This window comes from Macaca fascicularis, chromosome Y (genome assembly GCF_037993035.2).
Source record: "Macaca fascicularis isolate 582-1 chromosome Y, T2T-MFA8v1.1".
Classification (NCBI taxonomy): Eukaryota; Metazoa; Chordata; class Mammalia; order Primates; family Cercopithecidae; genus Macaca; species Macaca fascicularis.
This window is the reverse complement of record NC_132903.1, coordinates 2135126-2156818: the sequence shown is the minus strand read 5'-3', so window position 1 is coordinate 2156818 and position 21693 is coordinate 2135126. Positions and strand designations below refer to the sequence as shown.

Genomic DNA, 21693 nt, shown 5'->3' with positions numbered 1-21693 from the left:
TCAATTATCCCTCTTCTCTCAGCCGATGAACAGCTAGAGGCTGGAAATGCAAGTTCAATTGAAAGTTAGAAGCTGCCGCCCTGGAAATGTGCGCGCTATCGCTGCTGAGCGGGGACCTTTTCATGCAGCACACTGACAGTTCACCGTGTGGGCACGTGCACACACACACACACACACACACACACGCGCGCGTGCGCACGCACAGACACGCACACGCACACACACACACAGGCGCGTGCGCACGCACAGACACACACACAGGCGCGTGCGCACGCACAGACACACACACACACAGGCGCGTGCGCACGCACAGACACACACAGGCGCGTGCGCACGCACAGACACACACACAGGCGCGTACGCACGCACAGACACACACACACACACAGGCGCGTGCGCACGCACAGACACACACACACACACACACGCTTGATTTCCTCTCTAAAGTGGCAAGAAGAAGCTGCCTGGCTGCAAGCCCTGCTGGCATGGGTCATACCATCCACAAAACTCTTCCCTTGCTCCCCACTTTTGCTTGAAAACCTTTCACAGACTGCAGATTCAAGGGAAAGCCATGCCAGCCACGCCGCTGTCTGCTGGGAGACCCTGAGGTGGGCTCTCCTCTTTGCCCTCAGCAGGAAGAGGGTCTCCTCCCTCCCACCTGTGTCATCTGGGGGAAGAGCTGTCTCTGGAATGGAAACACTGGGAAGGAGGGTGCAGAGGACAGACTGCATCACCACTTTAGTGCTTGACGAATTCCTTTCCCCCAGACCCGCACAGCCCTCTGATATTGTGGTACATTTTCCTGGCATCCTTACTCAGCTGCAAATCCATCCTAGACCATAGCAGGGGAGGCTATTTTTACCTGGGTCAGGTCGTATCTTCTCCTTTGTTCCTGTTTCTGAAGGTCAGGAATGCCTTACCCTCGGGAGCCAGGATCTCAGACAAAGGCTCTCCAACCCTGAAGCTCTTTCTGTCTCCCAGAACCGCAGGGCATCGGTGCTGGGGTCACTGCATGCAGGTATATAATTTTCCCTCAGCAGTGCGTCACTGCAGGCAAGCCAAGACTTCTACCAGGCATCGGGGACCAGCTCCTGCTCACCGGTGTTAGGGGCCACAGGTAGCGGAGACAAAAATCAGGGCATGAAAGGCCCGAATTGTGTATTTGCTGGGAAACTGGGTGGTCCCCGTTCTTCCGTGTCATGGATTCCTGGTGCAAGCCCTACACCCCTGTCCAACACCGCCAGCTCCCTCCCTCCCTTAAAGAGAGTATTCAGGATGCCCAGCTGGGGAGGAACTACCTCCTTTCCCGATAATTTGGGCTCCTTCGGCCTTCTGTGCTGTGCCCTGACCTGTTCGTGTCTCCACCAGACATCAGCCCTAAACGCAGCTCACGCTTCAGGAAAAATGTGTGTGCACCCACGTGCCGCAACGCCTGTCTCTCCATTCCCCAGGGCTAAGCCCCAAAGAGTAAGAGACAAACGTGGTGTGGAGGGCTTTCTGTGATGCAAGGGCAGAAACCTGGATTCTTAAACTAAGGCGTCTGTGTGCATCGCCCTTTATCACGGGACTGTGAGTCTCACACCAAGACGTCTTCCTCACCCCTTCATCACAGAACCCAGTCGCCCCCTTCCCCTTATGTAAGCTGTGACTCTGGGCAAGGGTGTATGCTTTTTTCCTGCCTGGACCCATCCTGCTTGGTGTCAGCAATGAGTTAGGTGCAACTTGAAACCCCCTTCCCTGTACAAGAGACAGAGAGAGAGAAGGGGCAGCCTGTCTCCATTAGCACCTTCATTCTTTGATGAGAATATCGCAGCTCACCCATACCGGGGTGCAGGGTGAGAGTGAGGGAAAGAGGAAAGAAAGGGGACTCCCAAAGAAGGGGTGACATGCAAGACCAGGACGAGAGAGACATCCACCGCTGCGCTGGAGGGAGGGGACCGGGGAAAGCAGAGAGGTGGGAGGGGTGATGGAGAGGCGCGCAGTAGGGGACGCCTGCTCTCCCCGCACCCTCCCCATCTGCAAAGGGAGGCCCCCCGCCCAGCGCCGCAGCCCCTCCCCGCGCGCTCGCCCCCGCGCCTCCCTCCCGCGCCCCCGCGCCCCCCGCCGCAGGTGGACGGCAGCGCGCTGCTGCCCGCGGGGCTGGCGTTTCCACCTGTCACCGCGCCGCCGCCGCCCCAAGTTTTCGGGGGACTTGCCCGGCGCGCCGCCTTCCTCCTGCTCTCCCCCATGGCCGCCGCCGCCTCTTCCCGGCCGCCCCCCGGGGCCCCCGTGCCCCCCGCCCAGCCCCACGGCCGCCGGGCCCGGTGAGCGCCAGCAGCTGGGGGCACCCGGACGGTGGGAGCCCCGCGCGCAGCCGCCTGCACCCGAGCGCGCCGGCCTCCGAGCAGCCACCACTGCCACCACCGCCGCCGCCGAGCAGCCACCCAGGCAGCGTCTGTCCCGGGCACGGAGCATTGCGGATGCCGCGCGGGGCCGGCGCGGGGCTCCGGGCGCGCTCGGGGGTCGTGAGCGCCGCGCCCCGCGCCCCCGCGCGCCCCCCGCCCTCCCGCGCGCCCCGCTGGGGCCATGCAGTCTCTCATCTCGCCGGTGACCAAGGCGATCCTGGTGGCCCTCTTCATCTTCGCCATCCTCCTCATCCTCTATGTGATCCTATGGTACATCTGCCGCGATGTGGACTGCGACCATGGCATCTGAGCGCCGCGGACCCCCGGGGTCGCCACGCAGGGGGCGCCCCCAGCGCCGGGGCCATGGGGACTGAGCCGTCCCGCAGTGCCCCCCAGCTCAGCGCCCGCGCCCCCTACTCCGGGCCCCGCCGCCCGCCCTGCACCTCCACCGCCTCCTGGCCTTGACCTTCAGGGACGCACCGGAGAGAGCGGGTGAGTGCGCTCGTGCGGGCGCTTTGGGGGGCCACGGTTGGGGAACCCCAACTTCGGGGAAGGAGCTGAATCCGGACGCGGGACTGAACCCGAGGATTCACTGAGCCCGGGGCTCCCCCATGGGACACGGGAAGCGGCAGGTGCGCGTGCAGAGGGGTGGGCGCAGGTCCTCCCGTGCCCCCTCCAGGTCCGTCCCACCCACCCCCTGGGCGCCTTGGGTTCGAGAAGCATAGGCGCTCCCGCCTGTGGCCGCCACTGGTGCAGCAGAACGCGGGTTCTCAGGTGGGTCCGCTGCGCTATGGCACACCAGGCGCTATCAAGTCCTCAGCCCTCTGCTTCGGCGATGGGGACCCTGCACTCAGGTCCCCTATAACCTCCACGGACAAACACGGTGAGCGCGGGGCTAGGAACCGAGCGAGGGTTATCCACGGCCAAGGGACACCTCTAGGGAGCAATGGAAAACAAAATTTAAACCAGGTCGGAAGACTGTTTGCCTTTCTCACACTTCCGAGCGCCCCCAGGGAAGCCGAAGCCTTGGGGGTGGGGGGAGGAGGTGTCCTCCAAAGTCCTCTGGCCCCTGCTCCAGAGGGGAGAGGGACAGATGTGACAAGGATGAGGCTTTGCCCTACACCAAGCGTGCCGGGCAAGTTTGGGACGGTGAAGCAATCTGTGACTTAAATAAATATCTTCTTAGCCAGAAAAATGCCTCCCTTTGAATATTTCTCTGGGAAACAAATAAATAAATAAAACGGTGAGGAAAAACACCCAGTTTACACAGACTGCCAATTGATGCGTGGGTATGGCTTCCTTTGGTAATCAGGGCAGACAGAAGCTGTTTGGGGGCTCACTTCGGATTTGAGAGAGCTCGGCTTGGTGTTATTTATGTTCATGGATTCCTCTCAGATTAACAGTTTCCAGCCACTTATGGGTTAAGGAAACTAAAAATCCTGGGAATTTTTTTTGGGGGGTCCAGGATAACCTATGGATTGCTTGTCCCAGGAATCTTTGGAAATGCAATGGGACTGCAAATGTCTGATTTGGGATGGTTAGGGTGTGAGTGTGAGTGTGACTGTGTGTGTGTGTCTGTTTTCTGTAGTTAAAATTGGAGTTGACACCGTGAGTGATTCTGCAGCACCTAACTCATGTCCACAGACAACAGTGTCTGCAAAGGTGGCGGGGGGCCAGGGGGTGTTAGGCGGAAGACACACCACTTTCAGAATAACAGATATGCCCTGAGAAGATGAAAACATTTGCAAAGTCCCCCACATTCTCCATTAAAATACCTTCTCATGGGACTCTGTGGCTGGGTATGTGTATTACATCTCCCAAGATGCCAAGTTTGTTTCTGGAATTTGTTGCCTCTCCTCAACCTGGCCCCCAACTCCCAGGTCACGTACCCAAATGTACCATTTTTACAGCTCAGTCCGAAAAGACTCTCTGACACCAGAACGGACCAATATTTTTGAAGTACTGCCTGTGCTCCAGGTATTAAATTAACTGAAAAGAAATATTATGAAAATCCAAAATGGGACGCTTTGCAGATTATTCCCGGCATAGAAGAAAAGGCTACTGGAGATTCACACAAGCACATCCCACCCAGGGGATCCAAAATTATGCCAAGCACATACCCAGTGGGCTAGTCGAATAGAAAAAGGAAGATTTAATCCAAGAAGCCTGTTTCTCAGGTTAGGATTTGGGAAGAAACAGGGTTATAGAGTCAGCCACTAGCGGGGCTTGTCTGGGAATGATATGAAAATACAGTTGCAGCTGAAACTGGATGTGAGCCGCTAACCAAGCTCACCCTAAACATGATAGCTGAAGTCCTATTCACATCTGATAATTCCTTAGGGCTTGTACATTCTCAGCCTCTCTTGGATTATTTTTTTACATAAAATTTCCATTCCAATTGAGCACTGTTTATTCAATTTCCCAGAGAATGCCTTCTCATAAATTAGAAACTAGCCATCTACATATTGATTCTATGAATGATTACATTAAATTTCCTGCTTAATAGTCACTGCCATGTCTGCTGAAAGCTCATCACCAAATGAGAACAAAACGCAGGGATTCAGAATTCAAATGGCAGGGCGCTCACCAAGTCACCAAGTGAACAGCTAATTAACGCTCTTGGAAAAGAACACTCACCCCCATCACATAGCCTTGTCTCCTTCCCCCAGATAGACAAGGCTAGAACCAGAAAGAAACCTTTAGACAAAAGGAAATCACAGTAACTCATGTCTGTGTAGCCTCCTGTGTAATCTACAAAAGCCCTTCCCATGCAGTGTTCCTCCAAATCTACGCCACTGTCCTGGGAAGACGCCAGGTTGGTGCTCACATCCCTGTTTCAGGTACACAAACCAAGGCAGGTAGAAGTGCTTCTTGCCCAAGGTCACACAGCAAGTCAGTGCAGAGCTGTCACAGTGACAGCAGACTACCACTTGGAGCTTTTGGCTACAGATTGGGGGGCATTTCTTTCCACGCGTGTGACTCTTCTCTGTGGTCCTGTTTTATGTCCATCAGTGCACACTGACATCCAACAGTTCTCCAAGGGAGTCCTTAGATCATGGTGACCATTTGGGTATTTCTTTTCTTTTCTTTTTTTTTTTTTTTTGAGATGGAGTCTTGCTCTGTCACCCAGGCTGGAGTGCAGTGGTGCAGTCTCGGCTCACTGCAACCTCTGCCTCCCAGGTTCAAGCGATTCTCCTGCCTCAGCCTCCTGAGTAGCTGGGATTACAGGCACGTGCCACTACGCCCGGCTAATTTTTATATTTTTAGTAGAGATGGGGTTTCACCCATGTTGGCCAGGCTGGTCTCAAACTCCTAACCTCATGATCTGCCCACCTCAGCCTCCCAAAGTGCTTAGGATTACAGGTATGAGCTACTGCTTCTGGCCCGTTTGGGTATTTCACACCTAAAGAAGATATGAGTATCAAAACAGCAGCATGGTCACTCAGGATGCTTTCCTGGAACCTAGAAAGATAAGCCCTGACTGGAAAAAAGGACAATCTCAATTAAGCTGGGAAGAGCATGATGACACAGAAACCTGTGTGCTATTATCTTAATTTTCTATGGACAACCCACACATGCCAGGGTGGTTATGATTACTGTCAAAAGACCTACAGTTTCCTATGAATAACAATTACACCTAATAGTTGCTGAGTCTTTTACTGAACACCAGACCTGGAGCGAAAATAATATTATATACATTGTATTTTACCCTCCTGACAGCAACATGAATATAATTAGTATCCCAATTACACAGAAGGGAAAAATAAGGCTGGGAAAAAAAAAAAAAAAAAGGTTATGTAACTTCCCCAAGAATAAAAGAAAAATCTCAATCATCAGTAACCAAGCTTTTACCAACGGACCTGTGGCACACATGTGTGTTTATGGGGTGTGTGTGTGTGTGCATGTAAAATCTCACATATATTGCAGTGGTATTACACAAAAGTTTTAAATTATATTTCTACTTGCAGCTCTCCTTTAGGGTTTAAAATTAATCATTCTCTTTAAAGTTTTTTAAAAATTGATTATGGAATAACTGCTAATTATCTGTTTCTAGATGCTGCTCACACAGGTTTCCATTTTTAAAACTTTTTATGTATTTTTTTTTTTAAGACAGGGTCTGGCTCTGTCACCCAGGCTGGAGTGCAATGGTGTGATCTTGGCTCTCTGCAACCTCCACCTTCCAGGCTTAAGCAATTCTCATGCCTCAGCCTCCTGAGTAGCTTGGACCACAGGCCTGAGCCACCATGCCCAGCTAATTTTTGGACTTTTTAGTAGAGACCTCATTTCATCATGTTGGCCAGGCTGGTTTCGAACTCCTGACCTCAAGTGATCCACCCACCTCGATCTCCCAAAGTGCTGGCATTACAGGCTTTTGATGTATTTTTTGATATTGACAATCAGTCATAAAAAATTTAAAAAGTCAATTCAAGAGTTTTTCCATCTTTTAGAAGTTGTCAGTTATATCCCTAGAATAAGGAAAACTCTCTTATTTTGTAAGAGGATCTTTATATATATATAATGTGTGTGTGCGCGTTTTTGTTTTTTTTTTTTTTTTTTTTTTTTTTTGAGAAGGAGTTTCTCTCTCTGTTGCCCAGGCTGGAGTGTAGTGGTGCAATCTTGGCTCACTGCAACCTCTGCCTCTTGGACTCTAGCAATTCTTCTGCCTCAGCCTCCCGAGCAGCTGGGATTACAGGCTTGTGTCACCACATCTGGCTAATTTTTGTATTTTTAGTAGATATGGGGTTTCGCCATGTTGACCAGGCTGGTCTCCAATTTCTGACCGCAAGTGATCTGCCTGCCTCAGCCTCCCAAGGTGCTGGGATTACAAGGGTGAGCCACCACACCCAGCCAATATATTTTATGTGTTCCAAACTGTAAAGATTTTTATGAGTCTAAAAAAAATGAACCTTAAAGCGAAGATGCTGAAAAACTGGCCCTAAATGCATTTTTTCTTGGGATCCCATGTAGTGTGAATCCCGCTCCTAAAATCTCCCTTTTATGGTTTTGGCAGCTTCCGAATTTAAGGGGTAGGTCCCCCAAGGGGCAGAGAGGGCCTCCTGGAAACCTCAGCTTCTGTACAAGAAGAGTTGAGGGAAGAGGGTAAGTTAGATGTGTAATGAAGCCTGAGATGTAGCAAGACAAAACATCTAGACACCATAATGAGGGACAGTTGGTGGCAGTGATGAGAGAGATGTGGTCAACTAGATGAGAGAGAACTTTCTCAAGCTGATCGTTAAAGACAGGGTGGGCACGGCGGCTCACGACTGTAATCCCAGCACTTTGGGAGGCCGAGGTGGAAGGATCGATTGAGCCCAGGAGTTCGATACCAGCCCGGGCAACATAGTGAGACTCTATCTCTATAAGAAAAAAAAAGTAGGGGCCAGGCACGGTGGCTCACACCTATAATCCCATCACTTTGGGAGGCTGAGGTGGGCAGATCACTTGAGGTCAGGAGTTCCAGACCATCCTGGCCAACATGGTGAAACCCCGTTTCTACTAAAAATGCAAAAATCAGCCAAGCATGGTGGCACACATCTGTAATCCCAGCTACTTAGGAGGCTGAGGCAGAAAAATCGCTTGAACCTGGGAGGTGGGGGTTGCAGTGAGCCGAGACTGCGCCACTGCACTCCAGCCTGGGCAACAGAGTGAGACTCCATCTCAGAAAAAAAAAAAGAAAAGAAAAGAAAAGAAAACAGGCTGCCTCAGAAGTGATCAGAGGTGTTTGCCTTGTTGTGTACACTTCCCCAAGGGAAGTGTAGCGGGGAGGAGAGACGAAGAAGCAAGTGTTTGGGTCATAGGACTTCACACTCAAAAAGAATATTTACATACCTTTCAAATTTATATCACTGGAAAAAAAAAAAAACAAGGTTCTTTTGCAGAAGAAAACATTTTGGAATTCAAGATAAGTGACGCGGGGGACAAAGAATTGGGTTGAAAATCTCACTGTTGCTTTCAAAGCTGTTCTCAGTTAATGAAGATGGAGTCTGAGAATGTGGCTCAGGTTATTGAGATGCTCCTTAACGATTCTTCTCCTCCTTTACCCTAAAATTAAGATCCTTTTATATCTCCTCTTCTCAGGCCCTGTTCCACAGATGTTCATATTGGAACTTGCCTGCATTGCAGATGTCTGTAAAAAAAAAAAAAAAAAAGAAAGAAAGCAGGGGGAGAGGGGAGGCAGAGGCTGAAAGATAATAGAGAATTGCAAGGTGCCAACAGAGAAGGAAAGACCAGTCTGGCTCTTACATATTAGCTCCGTGATACTCTGAGCTCCACAGTGTCAAGCTAAATCCCATTTAGAAGGTGAAGTAGGAAGTAGATGTGGATTTGGAGTAGGAGGGACAGTACTGAGGCCTGACTCAGAGAGCTGGGTCCTTTCAGGATGTGGGAGACACGAAACGGAGGGCTCCTAAGGGGAAGAGGAAGCTGCGTTCACTTTCACGCACTTCCCAAGGCAGCGTGTCAGGCCGGGAAGCTGTACAGTGGGAAGAAGAATCTGTAACAGCGCCTCAAAGCAGGAAAACAACACCGTACCATAAGCCAAACCCCTGCTGTGCTTTCTGAGTAATGCCATTTCTAAAAAGATCATGTTTCCATGGGTTATTTTTTCCCCTCCGCCGATTTGGTCTAGCAACATGTAAAGTGTAAATTCAAGGGAAACATGAGTGAAATAGAAAGGGTGACTTTGGAGGTACCTACAGTCAGTGCAGTGCTGGGGTAGGGCGTGCTGACCTAGAGGGGGATATACCCCCATCTGAGAAGGGTCCCAGCGCCCTGCTGCTGTCTCACAAACCTGAGCGCTTCCTTACCGAAACTGTCCCCAGAGGCAGGATCTTTCAAGAAATGTTGTCCTTGGTCCTTGTCTTGCATCCTTAGCTAGGGAGCCTTCCAGGCAGAGGCAAGGATTTTTGGAAATACCTAAGCCTCCTTCAGCGCCAAGTCTGGGGGATAACTTTAGAAGCCAATTTAATCAATATGGCTTTTAGCTCAAAATAGCGCCAGCGTAAGGTAAGGTCTAGACAGGCGCTTGGAGGCAATTCGGAAGCAGTTCCAAAAATAGTTTGAAGCCAACTGGGCCCTTTGAATGAGTAGCCTGCCTACTGGAGGGAAGGGATCAAACTCACTCGTGTGCAAAACCTCAGGTGCAATTTCTGTTGTAAACTCTCCTCGCTCACCTCCTAACTAGGACTTTTCGGGTGTGGGAGCAAGATGTATACATTTATTGAATACCTACTGTGGATTTACGACAATTTTATGCTTTTATTACGAAACCTTTGGATAGGCTGTTATGTTTTCTTCTGGGGAAGGTGAAAACTGTCTGTAATTATGTGCTCTAAAAGCTGTCCATGGCCGGGTGCGGTGTCTCACGCCTGCAATCCCAGCACTTCAGGAGGGCCAGGCTGGCAGATCACTTGAGGTCAGGAGTTCGAGACCAGCCTGGCCAACATGGTGAAACCCCGTCTCTAGCAAGAATACAAAAATTAGCCAGGTGTGGTAGTGCACACCTGTAATCCAAGCTACTTGGGAGGCTGAGGTGGGAGAATCACTTGAACCCGGGAGGCAGAGGTTGCAATGAGCTGAGATCGTGCCACTGCACTCCAGCCTGGGCGACAGAGCGGGACCCTGTCTCAAAATGAATAAATAGTAAATAATAACTTTCCACTAGCGATCTCAAGGCCAGATTGCCCGCGGTCAGCGGTGGCTATTTTTCATGTCATTGTACTATCTCTTACCATCTGACCAGGCACCCTTCCATTCCGTCCGCCTACCCCTGTCTCTGAGTCATCGGATGACTAAGCATACCTATGCTTTGGTTCTGTTGGCGTGAATGCAGTGATTCAGGTCAGAAGTGAGCCCACCATACAGAAGGCTCACGAAAAGATCCTCGGGGAAAATGGACGGACATCATTCGTGAAAGAGAAAAGCAAAGTATCCCCAAAACCGACCCATTAATGGTGGTCTGACACAAGGCATTGCTGCATTACTCTTCATTGCTCCCTCATTCCCATGTGTGTGAAGTGTGACTATAATTACGATGAAAGCTAAATGAATTAAATATGATTCTCTTTTTTCTTTTTTTTTGGAGACAGGGTCTCGCTCTGTTGCCCAGGCTGGACATGGCGTGATCTCAGCTTACTGTAACCTCCTCCTCCCGGGTTCAAGTGATGCTCCTGCCTCAGCCTCCTGAGTAGCTGGGACCCACCACCACACCCAGCTAATTTTTGTATTTTTAGTAGAGATGGGGTTTCACTGTGTTAGCCAGGCTAGTCTCGAATCCTGACCTCAAATGATCCGCCTGCCTTGGCCTCCCAAAGTGCTGGGATTACAGGCATGAGCCACCATTCCAGGCCAATTTTCTTTAATATCTCATCTTTTAGTATGACACCGATGGACAAGTCTAATGGGAATTACAATAACATGGAAATTGGATCTTTCCTACCGTCAGCAAAAATGTCAAGACCACAAAAGACAAAACAAAAAAAAACTAAGTGAATAAAATAGTAGAGACAAACAGAAATATGAGAACAAAGGCATCTTAAAAAGATGCTTAAGAAAAAAACTTTGGGGAGACCAAGGCAGGCGGATCACTTGAGGTTCAGGAGTTCGAGACCAGCCTGGCCAACATGGCTGTAGAGACAGGCCAACCCTGTCTCTACTAAAAAAAACAAAAACAAAAAATCAGCTGGGTGTGGTGGCAGGCAATCACCTGTAATTCCAGTTACTCAGGAGACTGAGGCAGGAGAATCCCTTGAACCCAGCAGGTGGACGTTGCAGTGAGCCGAGATCCGGTTCAAGTGATTCTCCTGCCTCAGCCTCCGGAGTAGCTGGGACTACAGGTGATTCTCTCACCTCATCCTCCTGAGTAGCTGGGACTACAGGCATGTAACACCACACCAGGCTAATTTTTGTATTTTTTGTAGACATGGGGTTTCACCATGTTACCCAGGCTGTTCTGAAACTCCTGGGCTCAACTGATCCTCCTGCTTCAGCCTCCCAAAGTGCTGAGGGTAGAGGTGTGAGCCACCCTAACCATGGCAAACATCATTTCTTTTTCTTCTTCTTTTTTTATTTTTAACTGTTTTTTTGTTTTTGTTTTTGTTTTGAGACAGGGTCTCACTCTGTCGCCCAGGCTGGAGTGCTGCAATGGCACGATCTCAGCTCACCGCAACCTCTGCCTCCTGAGTTCAAGTGATTCTCCTGCCTCAGCCTTCCGGGCAGCTAGAATTACAGGCATGTGCTACTGCGCCTGGCTTAATTTTGTATTTTTAGTTTTGCCATGTTGGCCAGGCTGGTCTCGAACTCCTGACCTCAGGTGATCCACCCACCTTGGGCTCCCAAAGTGCTGGGATTACAGGCCTGAGCCATCCTGCCCAGTGCAAACATCACTTCAATATCCCCTTGCATCCTGCAAGGGCTCTCCGTCTGGGGACAGATGGTGGGGCAGTAACCTTCAGAAGTGCAGAGACACAAGGGTGCTTTCCTCAGGGGTAGGGGAGGTGAATTCAACCAAGAACACGACTTGTGAGGAGGAAGACAACTGCAGTGTTGGAACCACCAACCATAAGTGGCTATTGAGTATGGATTCATTCAAGGCTTGAATATTTATTTTTATTGAGCTGTAATTGATTTAAACATAAACAGCCACGTGTGGCTGGTGGCTGTTCTATTGGATAGCACAGCTAGAATTGTAATCTATGTGCTGTTTGATTCATTCATTGTATTAGTTTGCTAAGGCTGCCATAACAAAGGACCACCAACTTGGGGGCTTCAACAAGGGATGTTGATTCTCCTGGAGTCCTGGAGGCTGGAAGTCGGAGATCCAGGTGTGGACAGAGCTGGTTCCTCCTGAGGCCTCTCTCCTAGGCTTGGAGACACTGTCTTCTCCCTGGGTCCTCAGAGGATCGTATCCCTGTGTGTGTCTGTGTCCTCATCTCCTTGTCTTATGAAGTGTCTTAGTGCATCTCAGGCTGCTATCACAGAATACCATAGACTGGGTGGCTTATAAGCAACAGGCATTGATTCTCCCACAGTCCTGGAGGCTGGACGTCTGAGATCAAGGTGTGGGCAGGGCTGGTTCCTCCTGAAGCCTCTCTCCTGGGCTTGGAGATGCCGTCTTCTCCCTGTGTCCTCACAGGGTCAACCCTCTGTGTGTGTCTGTGTCCTCGTCTCCTCTTCTTTTAAGGGCACCAGTCCTGTTGGATCAGGCCCTATCCTTATGACACAATTTTCGCATAATTACCTGTTTGAAGGCCTTATCTCCAAACACCGTCACAATGAGGGCTAAGGTTTCAACATAGGCGTTTCGAAGAGACACAGTTTAGCCTGAAACACTCATTTCACAAACCTCTCCTAGTTCTTCTGTACCAGCAGTTATAACACTGGACAAACCTGGTTCCTGCTCTCTGAGTGTAAATTCTCAGCGGGGGAGATGGCAAGGTCATTGGATCATCATGGTACATTTGGATCCAGGGTGTAACAGAAGTCTGGGCCACATGCCATAAAACAGCTGGCAGACAGATCTCAGAGTCTCTGTGCTACAGGAACACGGAGGAGGAACCCAGGTGGGCCTGGGAGGAGATGTTTAAGGCATTGTGATGCTTGGTGTAACCCTGAAGGTCAAGATACAGTTATCCAGATAACGCGAAGATTCATTTCAGGTAGAGGAAGCCACAGCAAGTGAGATCGTGCATGCATACATATGCGCGCGCGCGCACACACACACACACGCGCGCACACACACACACACACACACACACTCTTTCATGCCCAAAGGCAGCAAATTCTGCAGCCCAGTTTGTATTCCAGAGCCTGCTGCTGACCACATTGAGCTATGTCCTGAGACCAAATCATGCCTCAGTGCCTTTTTTTTTTTTTTTTTTTTTTGAGACAGAGTGTTGCTCTGTCGCCAGGCTGGAGTGCAGTGGCACGATCTCAGCTCCCCACAACCTCCGCCTCCCGGGTTCAGGCGATTCTCCTGCCTCAGCCTCCCAAGTAGCTGGGACTACAGGTGCACGCTGCCACGCCTGGCTAATTTTTGTATTTTTAATAGAGACGAGGCTTCACTATGTTGGCCAGGATGGTCTTGATCTTTTGACCTCGTGATCCGCCCGCCTCAGCCTCCCAAAGTGTTGGGAGTACAGGCGTGAGCCACCACCCCTGGCCGGTTTAGTGCCTTTTTAAACGGGCTTCCCTCCCTCCCTCTGCAAATGCTCTATGCCTTTGAATCCCAACCTCAGTCTCTGTGTCTGCAGAACCCACCTTATGACAACGCCTTATGCACACATGAGCTTTGGCGGGTAAGTAACATGATCCTCACTCGCAGACGTGCTGCCTGAGACCCGAGTCACCTGGCCGAGGTCCACCACTCACATGGAGCACCATGGTTCTCCATGTTGGAGCTCTACCTCAAGAATTCATGAAGAAACAGAGAAAGTAAGGGGCTGATAAAGGTTTTTGTGTACTAAAATTGCACCTCTGGAAACTGACTCTGAAAGCGGTGGCGTACCTGGAACATAATTAGTGCAGTTCAAAAGCAAAGCCATCATCCTGCGTATTGTTCCCTCTGGCCCTTCTTCCTGCTCCCCGGAGCCGTGTTGGCGTTAAACAAGACAGCATGAGTGGGTATGTTTACACCTCTTGCAGTATTGTCGGATTTTCCTGAGACCTCCCAGAATCTCTGTGTCTGAAAGCAAGCCAGGGATGCTTTGTGAAGGTGGCAACCCCAACTCTAAGGCCAGCCAGAAACAGCACTCTCTGTGCCTCTCGAATTACTCCAGCTTCTTGGCCGTCTGACTCAACCCTGTTGGGCGTCAGTCTCATGGAAACACACAGGAATGGGTGGAGACCTACCCATTCTTTTTGTTTGTTTGTTTGTTCTTTGTTTTGAGATGGAATCTAGCTCTGTCGTCCAGGCTGGAGTGCAGTGGCATGATCTCAGCTCACTGCAACCTCCGCCTCCCGGGTTCAAGCGATTCTCCTGCCTCAGCCTCCCGAGTAGCTGGGACTACAGGCGCCCGCCACCACGCTCAGCTAATCTTTGTATTTTTAGTAGAGACAGGGTTTCACCATGTTGGCCAGGCTGGTCTCGAACTCCTGACCTCAGGTGATCCATCCGCCTCAGCCTCCCAAAGTGCTGGGATTATAGACTTGAGCCACCACGGCCAGCACCCACCCATTCTTAAAGATAAGATTTAGAGAGTTACAGGTGAGGAAAAGACAGACAGGAATTAGACTCCTTGCAAAAGCTGAATTGGATGCGGCTGGTTCCTGGGGCTAGCAAGTGTGATCATCGTGATACTTTGTGGGGATCAACCCATTCTCTTACCAACAGCTGCGATTCAGGAGGTGGTAGAAGTCATTCCCAGCTGAACATTTGAGATACTCAAGTGAAGGAAAGCCCTTTTCAGTAGGCTTTGAATTCTTTGAGAAAGTATCAAGGAATTCCCTGTACCCCCAAGCTTCGTCCCAAGTGCTCAGAATAACTATCTAGTCACTTCCAAGTTGCTCCAGCTGATTTGCCTGGAGCAAAGACGGCTCCCTGGGGCACTGAGTCTTCCTTGATCCAGCTGTTCAGGTCATCCTAATTGGGAAGAGTCTTCAAGCCGCTGTGAAAGGTGGAGGGGCTGGGGTTCACAGGGGTGAGAGATGGAGCGGCAGCCTGCCCGGCCCAGTGTCCATAGAGATCATGGGGGTTTGGGGGGCCTCTGGGGAACACAGCTACGTGACTACAGCCCCACCTAGTACTCCACTGAGGTACCCGGAGCCCTGTTTCTGTATTTTCCCTGGATGCCCCAGGTTTTCAGGGTCTGGAACAACTCTGCCCGTTAGAAATACAATATGGGCTGGGTGTGGTATCTCACGCCTATAATCCCAGCACTTTGGGAGACCAAGGTGGGTGGATCACTTGAGGTCAGGAGTTTGAGACCAGCCTGGCCAACATGGTGAAACCCCCTACTCTACTTAAAATACAAAAATTAACCGGGTGTGGTGGCAGGTGCTTGTAATCCCAGCTACTCAGGAGGCTGAGGCAGGAGAACTGCTTGAACCCAGGAGTCAGAGGTTGCAGTGAGCCAAGATGGCGCCATTGCAGTCCAGCCTGGGCGACAGAGTGAGACTCAGTCTGAAAAAAAAAAGAAAAGAAATACAATATGATCCACATGAGCAATTGAAAACTCTTTGCTAAACACATTAACAAAGGAGTAAAATGAAAATGGTGAAATCAATTTTAATAATATGTTTAATCACTATATCTAAAGTCTCCTTTAACAGGTATATATATTTATATTTACATAAATATATAAATTTATTTTTATGTATGTTTTTAAATTTATTAAATTTGTATAAATTTTATTAAAATATATATGCAAATATGGTATTTAATAATAAATATGGTATTTAATGGCACTATTTAGTGTCATTTTAACATGTATGTATATTTCTATGTTTACATAAATATATAAATTTACAGTTTATATTTTAAAATTAATTAAATATGTACAAATTTTATTAAAATATATTTTCATATATATTCAATCACTATATCAAATAGTCTCATTTCAACATGTATATATTTATATTTACATAAACAAATTTAAAGCTTATGTGTATTTTTCAGTTTATTAAATTTGTACAAATTTTATTACAATATATTTATATGTAAGATACTTTATCACTATATGAAATAGTGTCATTTCAAAATGTATATTTATATAAATATATAAATTTATATATATATTTTTAATGTTAAATATGTACACATTTTATTAAGATATATTTCTGGCCGGGCGTGGTGACTTATGCCTGTAATCCCAGCACTTTGGGAGGCCAAGGCAGGCGGATCATCTGAGGTTGGGAGTTCGAGGCCAGCCTGACCAACATGGAGAAACCCCATCTCTACTAAAAATACAAACAATTAGCCGAGCATGGTAGCGCATGCTTGTAATCCCAGCTATTTAGGAGGCTGAGGCAGGAGAATCGCTTGAAACCGGGAGGCAGAGGTTGCAGTGAGCTGAGATCGTGCCACTGCACTCCAGCCTGGGCAACAAGAGTGAAACTCAGTCTCAAAAATATATATTTTTTTCCTATATAAACATATGTTTATAAATATCATAAATGAATATATGTATTTTATAAGTATATGAAATAATTGTATACATATACACATAATTTATTTCAAATTTATATATTTTTAAATATGTGTAAATATATTTAGAATTGTATATATGGGTATAATTATTTAGAATTGTATAGTTATTTAGAATGTATTTAGAATTTTCTATATATAGTTATTTAGAATAGATTTAGAATTGTATAGTTATTTAGAATAGATTTAGAATTGTATATGTAGTTATTTAGAATAGATTTAGAATTGTATATGTAGTTATTTAGAATAGTATATAAAGTTATTTAGAATAGATTAGAATTGTATGTATAGTCATAAGTGAGATAGTGCACATTCTTTTTTCGCACCAAGTCTTCAAATCCAGTGTCTATTGTACACTTAGAGCACATCTCAGTTCAGATGAACTGACATCCTCTGGGGGTTTGTCCCTTCCAAATCTCCTGTTAAAATAGAATCCCCAGTGTTGGGGGTGGGGCCTGGTGGGAGGTGTTTTGGTCACGGGAACAGATCCCTCGTGAATGACTTGGTGCTGTCCTCACGGAAATGTGTGAGTTCTCACAATATTCGTTCATGTAAGAGCTGATTGTTAAAAAGAGCCTGGCTGCTCCTCGTCTCTCTCTTGCTCCGTCTCTCATCCTGTGACACTCTGGTTCCCCTTGCCTTCCTCCACGCGTAAAAGCTTTCTGAGGCCTCACCAGAAGCTGAGCAGATGCCAACGCCATGCCTGCTTCTGATACCGTTTGCAGAACAGTAAGCCTAATACAGCCCTTTTCTTTAGTAAGTCACCCAGCCTCAGGTATTCCTTTATAGCAACACAAAATGGACTAAGACGCAAACCACATCCAAATGCCATTTGTGACTGGTGCCCCCAGTGCTGGGTAGCACAAGTCTCATTTTGTCTTCCAGCTAACACTATGCTGTTCTTATGGAATTTCTCTGCCCTGGCCCTGAAGACAGCACCCCTTCCTTCCCTGGCTCTTCTCTCGTCATCACTCTCAACCGTCTGGTAGTTTTCTACGTGTGCTCTTTAGCCAGAACTATCCCCGACAGAGGGGCCTCCCCGCACACAGCCCAAGCAAATTCACACAGGACTACAGTCTGCTTCTTTATTGGATCATTGCCTTTCTGGGTAAACTGAGAGTCAGTGGGGGTTCAGAATTTCTGTCAACCTCCTAGATAGGTCTTCTCAGGCTCCAGACACCCTAGATGCTTGTGTCTTGACTTTCATTTGGTTCTACCATATACCGAATACAAATAATCTATAAATGGAAAAATGCGGCTAGGCGCCGTGGCTCACACCTGTAATCCCAGCACTTTGGGAGGCCGAGGCGGGCGGATCACGAGGTCAGGAGATGGAGACCATCCTGGCTAACACGGTGAAACCCCATCTCTACTAAAAATACAAAAAATGAGCCGGGTGTGGTGGCGGGTACCTGTAGTCCCAGCTACTTGGGAGGCTGAGGCAGGAGAATTGCTTGAACCCGGGAGGCGGAGCTTGCAGTGAGCTGAGATCGCGCTACTGCACTCCAGCCTGGGTGACAAAGTGAGACTCCTTCTCAAAAAAAAAAAAAGAAAGGAAAAATGCTAGTTATATGCTAGTTATGCAGGTACTGGTTAGGGTGTCCTGGCCGCCCCCCACCCCACACCCTTTGTAATCTCAACTCTTCTGTTGACTGGACTTCACTGCTTTCCTCCTGATATCCTCTTTCTGTCCCAGGATCTCATCCAGAACCCACATTACATTGAGTCATGTCTCCTCTTGGCTGTGACAGTTTCTCAGACTTGTCTTGTTTTTCATGACCTTGAAGCAAGGTCTTGTACATGACTCTTGTATGGGTTTTTTGATTTAAAAAGATATTTATTTGGCTCACGGTTCTGCAGACTGTTCAAGAGTCAAATACAAGACCTTACTTCAAGGTCATCCAAAGCAAGGCCTGCAGACCATACAAGGACCCCTAGCCACAAATGGCACTTGGATGTGGCTTGTGTATTAGTCCATTTTGTATTGCTATAAAGGAGTATCTGAGCTGCATGATTTATAAAGAAAAGAGGTTTATTTGGCTCACGTTCCTGCAGACTGTACGAGAAGCATTGTCTTGAGGACAACGGGTCAGGTATTTTGTCAAGCTGTCCCTCTGTTGGGATTTGTCTGCAATTTTTCTCATGGTGAGACTAGGGTGCTTGGCTTTGGGGAGGATGACGGCAGAGATGAAGAGTCATTCTCATTACATCATATCAAGGTACATACTGTCAGCATGACCTACCACCGTTGACATTGGCTTGATCACGTCTGAGGTGGTGTTTGTCAGATTTCTCCACTGAAAAGTTATTGATCTCCCTGACCATGCTCTTTGAAAGGAAGTCTCTACATGCAACCCACACTTAATGGAGTGGGGAGTTGTATTTCATCTTCTTGAGAATAAAATATCTACATCAATTATTTGGAACTCTTCTGCATGGGAGATTTGTATCTCCTCCTTCCTTTATGTATTTATTCAATTATTGACTGCCTTGGGTTACCATCTAATATTATTTCATTTTATTGCCCAAGTCATTTCAGCTTTGAGCACCAGGAGCTCTTTCAGGTTGGCTTTTGCTTATCTTTCACACACCCTCAGTTTTTTGTGTGTTTGAGCATTTTCTTATTTGCTTGTACTACAAGATGGTCCAGGCATATCTGTATCACCCAAGCTCCATTCTTAGAATTAACCATTATTCCAGAGAGCCCTGATACTTTTTATCTGAACATGATACTAGGAACCAAAGTGCTGGGTGAAATGACTTGTCAGTAGCATTAGAGACGTACTGGCTGGGCACAGTGGCTCTTGCTTGTCAGCACAGCACTTTGGGAGGCTGAGGTGGGAGGATTACTTGAGTCCAAGAGTTCAAGACCAGCCTGGGAAGCTTAACGAGACAAAAAAAAAAAAAAAATTTAAAATTAGCTACTTGGTGCACACACCTGTAGCATTAACTACTCAAGAGGCTGAGGCAGAAGAATTGTTTAAGCCCGGGCATTTAAGATGACAGCTATGGTTGCGCCAATGTGCCCAGCCTAAGCAACAGAGCCAGGCCCCATCTCGAAAAAAATTTAAAAGTGCAAGAGTTTGAGATTACAGTCAGCTGTGATTGTGGCACTGCACTCCAGCCTAAGCAACAGAGCCAGGCACCATCTCTAAAAAAATTTAAAAGTGCAAGAGTTTGATCGCTATGATTGTGCCACTGCACTCCTGCCAGGGTAACAGAGCCAGGCCCCGTCTCTAACAAAATTTAACAAGTGCAAGAGTTTGAGATTACGGTCAGCTCTGATTGTGCCACTGTACTCCAGCCTGGGTAGCACAGCCAGCTCCTGTCTCTAAAAAAATAAAAAAGTGCAAGAGTTTGATTGCTATGATTCTGCACTCCAGCCTGGGGAACAGAGCCAGACCTTGTCTCTAAAGAGAATGAGGGGGTGGCAGGGAGTTGGGGGAGGTAATCTTTCATCAGATCACCATTGATTTTTTTTCTTACTCTTTTTTCCTTTCCTTTGCATCTACTTAGGGCCCCTACAATGATGGAGAGCGCTGGTGGCTGTGGAGTCTTCAGTTTGCCTGCATGCCAGGTGCAAGCCAGGGAGTGGTAAGATCATGCCCCTCGTAAGCCACCAGCAGGCCAGGACTCCAGTGTGGAGGGATGGATCTCTGAAGGTCACTGCTCGGCCCTTCTCTGAAGACTGTCCACCAGCATGTCAACCCAGCTGCACTGCGGGGGTGAAGGGTGGGATGACTGTCAATAAGGATTAAGGCCATCTCCCCCACCCGTCACTCATTCTGCCAAGCCATCACCGGGCAACCAGGACTCATGGGCAGTGCCACCTCCGGGGCCGTGCTGGCATCTGTAACCTCCATCCATCCTTGTGGTCCCATCCAGCCATCTCTGACCCCCTGCCTGGCCCACTCTGTTGTGAAGTTTTCATCCGCCTTCCTCTTGTGCAGAGTCAGAATTCACAGAGGTTCCAATGCCCAAGGGAAGCCCAGTGGAACTGTTCATTCTTAGTACTGGCTGGAGACGTCCAGAGGACAAATCGGCTTCAGATTTTACCATCGTTAAAGTGGGTGCAACTCGGAGGCTTGCCCTACTTAACTCTCCGATGCAATCCCTGCTGCCAGCTTCATACAGACTCCATCCAGTGCAAATGGCTTCCTTCTGTGTGCAGAGCAAATGCTCCAGGGAAGAGACACACAGGATTCCCCGTCATCATTGTTGCCAAGTGACCCCAAATATTCCTATCCTGTCTGTTGCAAAGAGGAAAAGTCACGTCTTGGAAGAATGGCATCACCCTACAAATTCAGACTAGACACTTTGCACATGAAACAAGAGTCCCAGAAATTTCTTGAAGCAAATCTTTCATTCGTGACCGTCGGACTCTATGGGATGTGTAAGGCACATTCCCAGTCTCATCACCTGTGACAGTTGCATTGCCGAGTCCAGCAGCCGCGGAGGACTCTCTGCTGTTCTTCCTCTGCTTCACTTAACATATGAGAGTGAAGAGATGAAGATTGAGGCGGGCCCTGCACCAGGGGACATGTGTATCTCTCTGAATGTCCTTGACAGACAGCAGCAGCCCAGCGACACCCAGCCCCCATCCTGTCCGTATGCACCCTGGTGAGCATTTTCTACAGTCTCCTAAACACTCCCATTATTCTGTTTTGCTGGTGTGATGTGTGACACCTCAGTGTCGTCATAGCTTCTGCCTCCTCCGTGTGGAGAGAGGGCATAAAGACAGAGCTGAGATATTATGGCTATTCCAGAAAATAAAATATTTTTTGAAACCACACGGCTCAGGTGCAGCTCTTTGTGTCATTGTGAAAACAGAGCCCTAGCCTGTATACCATTAGCTTGGTGGCACTTGGATAACAGAGTATTCACTGGCCCTGCAGAGGAGCATGGGTGGAAATGTATTTATCAGCTGATGTTGGCGCAGTGTGCTGTTTGTGCACTATTATTATTATTACTTTATTATTATTATTATTATTTAGACGGAGCCTCACTCTGTCGTCCAGGCTGGAGTACAGTGGCACGATCTCGGCTCACCACAACCTCCGCCTCCCGGGTTCAAGCAATTCTCCTGCCTCAGCCTCCCAAGTAGCCGGGATTGCAGGTGCCCACCACTAGGTATGGCTAATTGTTTTGTATTTTCAGTAGAGACGGGGT

At 48.3% G+C, this 21693-nt stretch overlaps 1 protein-coding gene across 1 annotated transcript; it reads left to right on the top strand.

The window, feature by feature from the left end:
- Positions 1–86: 86 nt before the first annotated feature.
- LOC141409561 (uncharacterized) lies at positions 87–21316 on the top strand. Its single transcript, XM_074030632.1, has 4 exons — positions 87–147; positions 905–996; positions 1986–2876; positions 20041–21316. The coding sequence occupies exons 1-3, from the start codon at positions 87–89 to the stop codon at positions 2847–2849; spliced, it is 1017 nt and encodes a 338-aa protein (XP_073886733.1). The 3' UTR covers positions 2850–2876; positions 20041–21316.
- Positions 21317–21693: the final 377 nt, after the last annotated feature.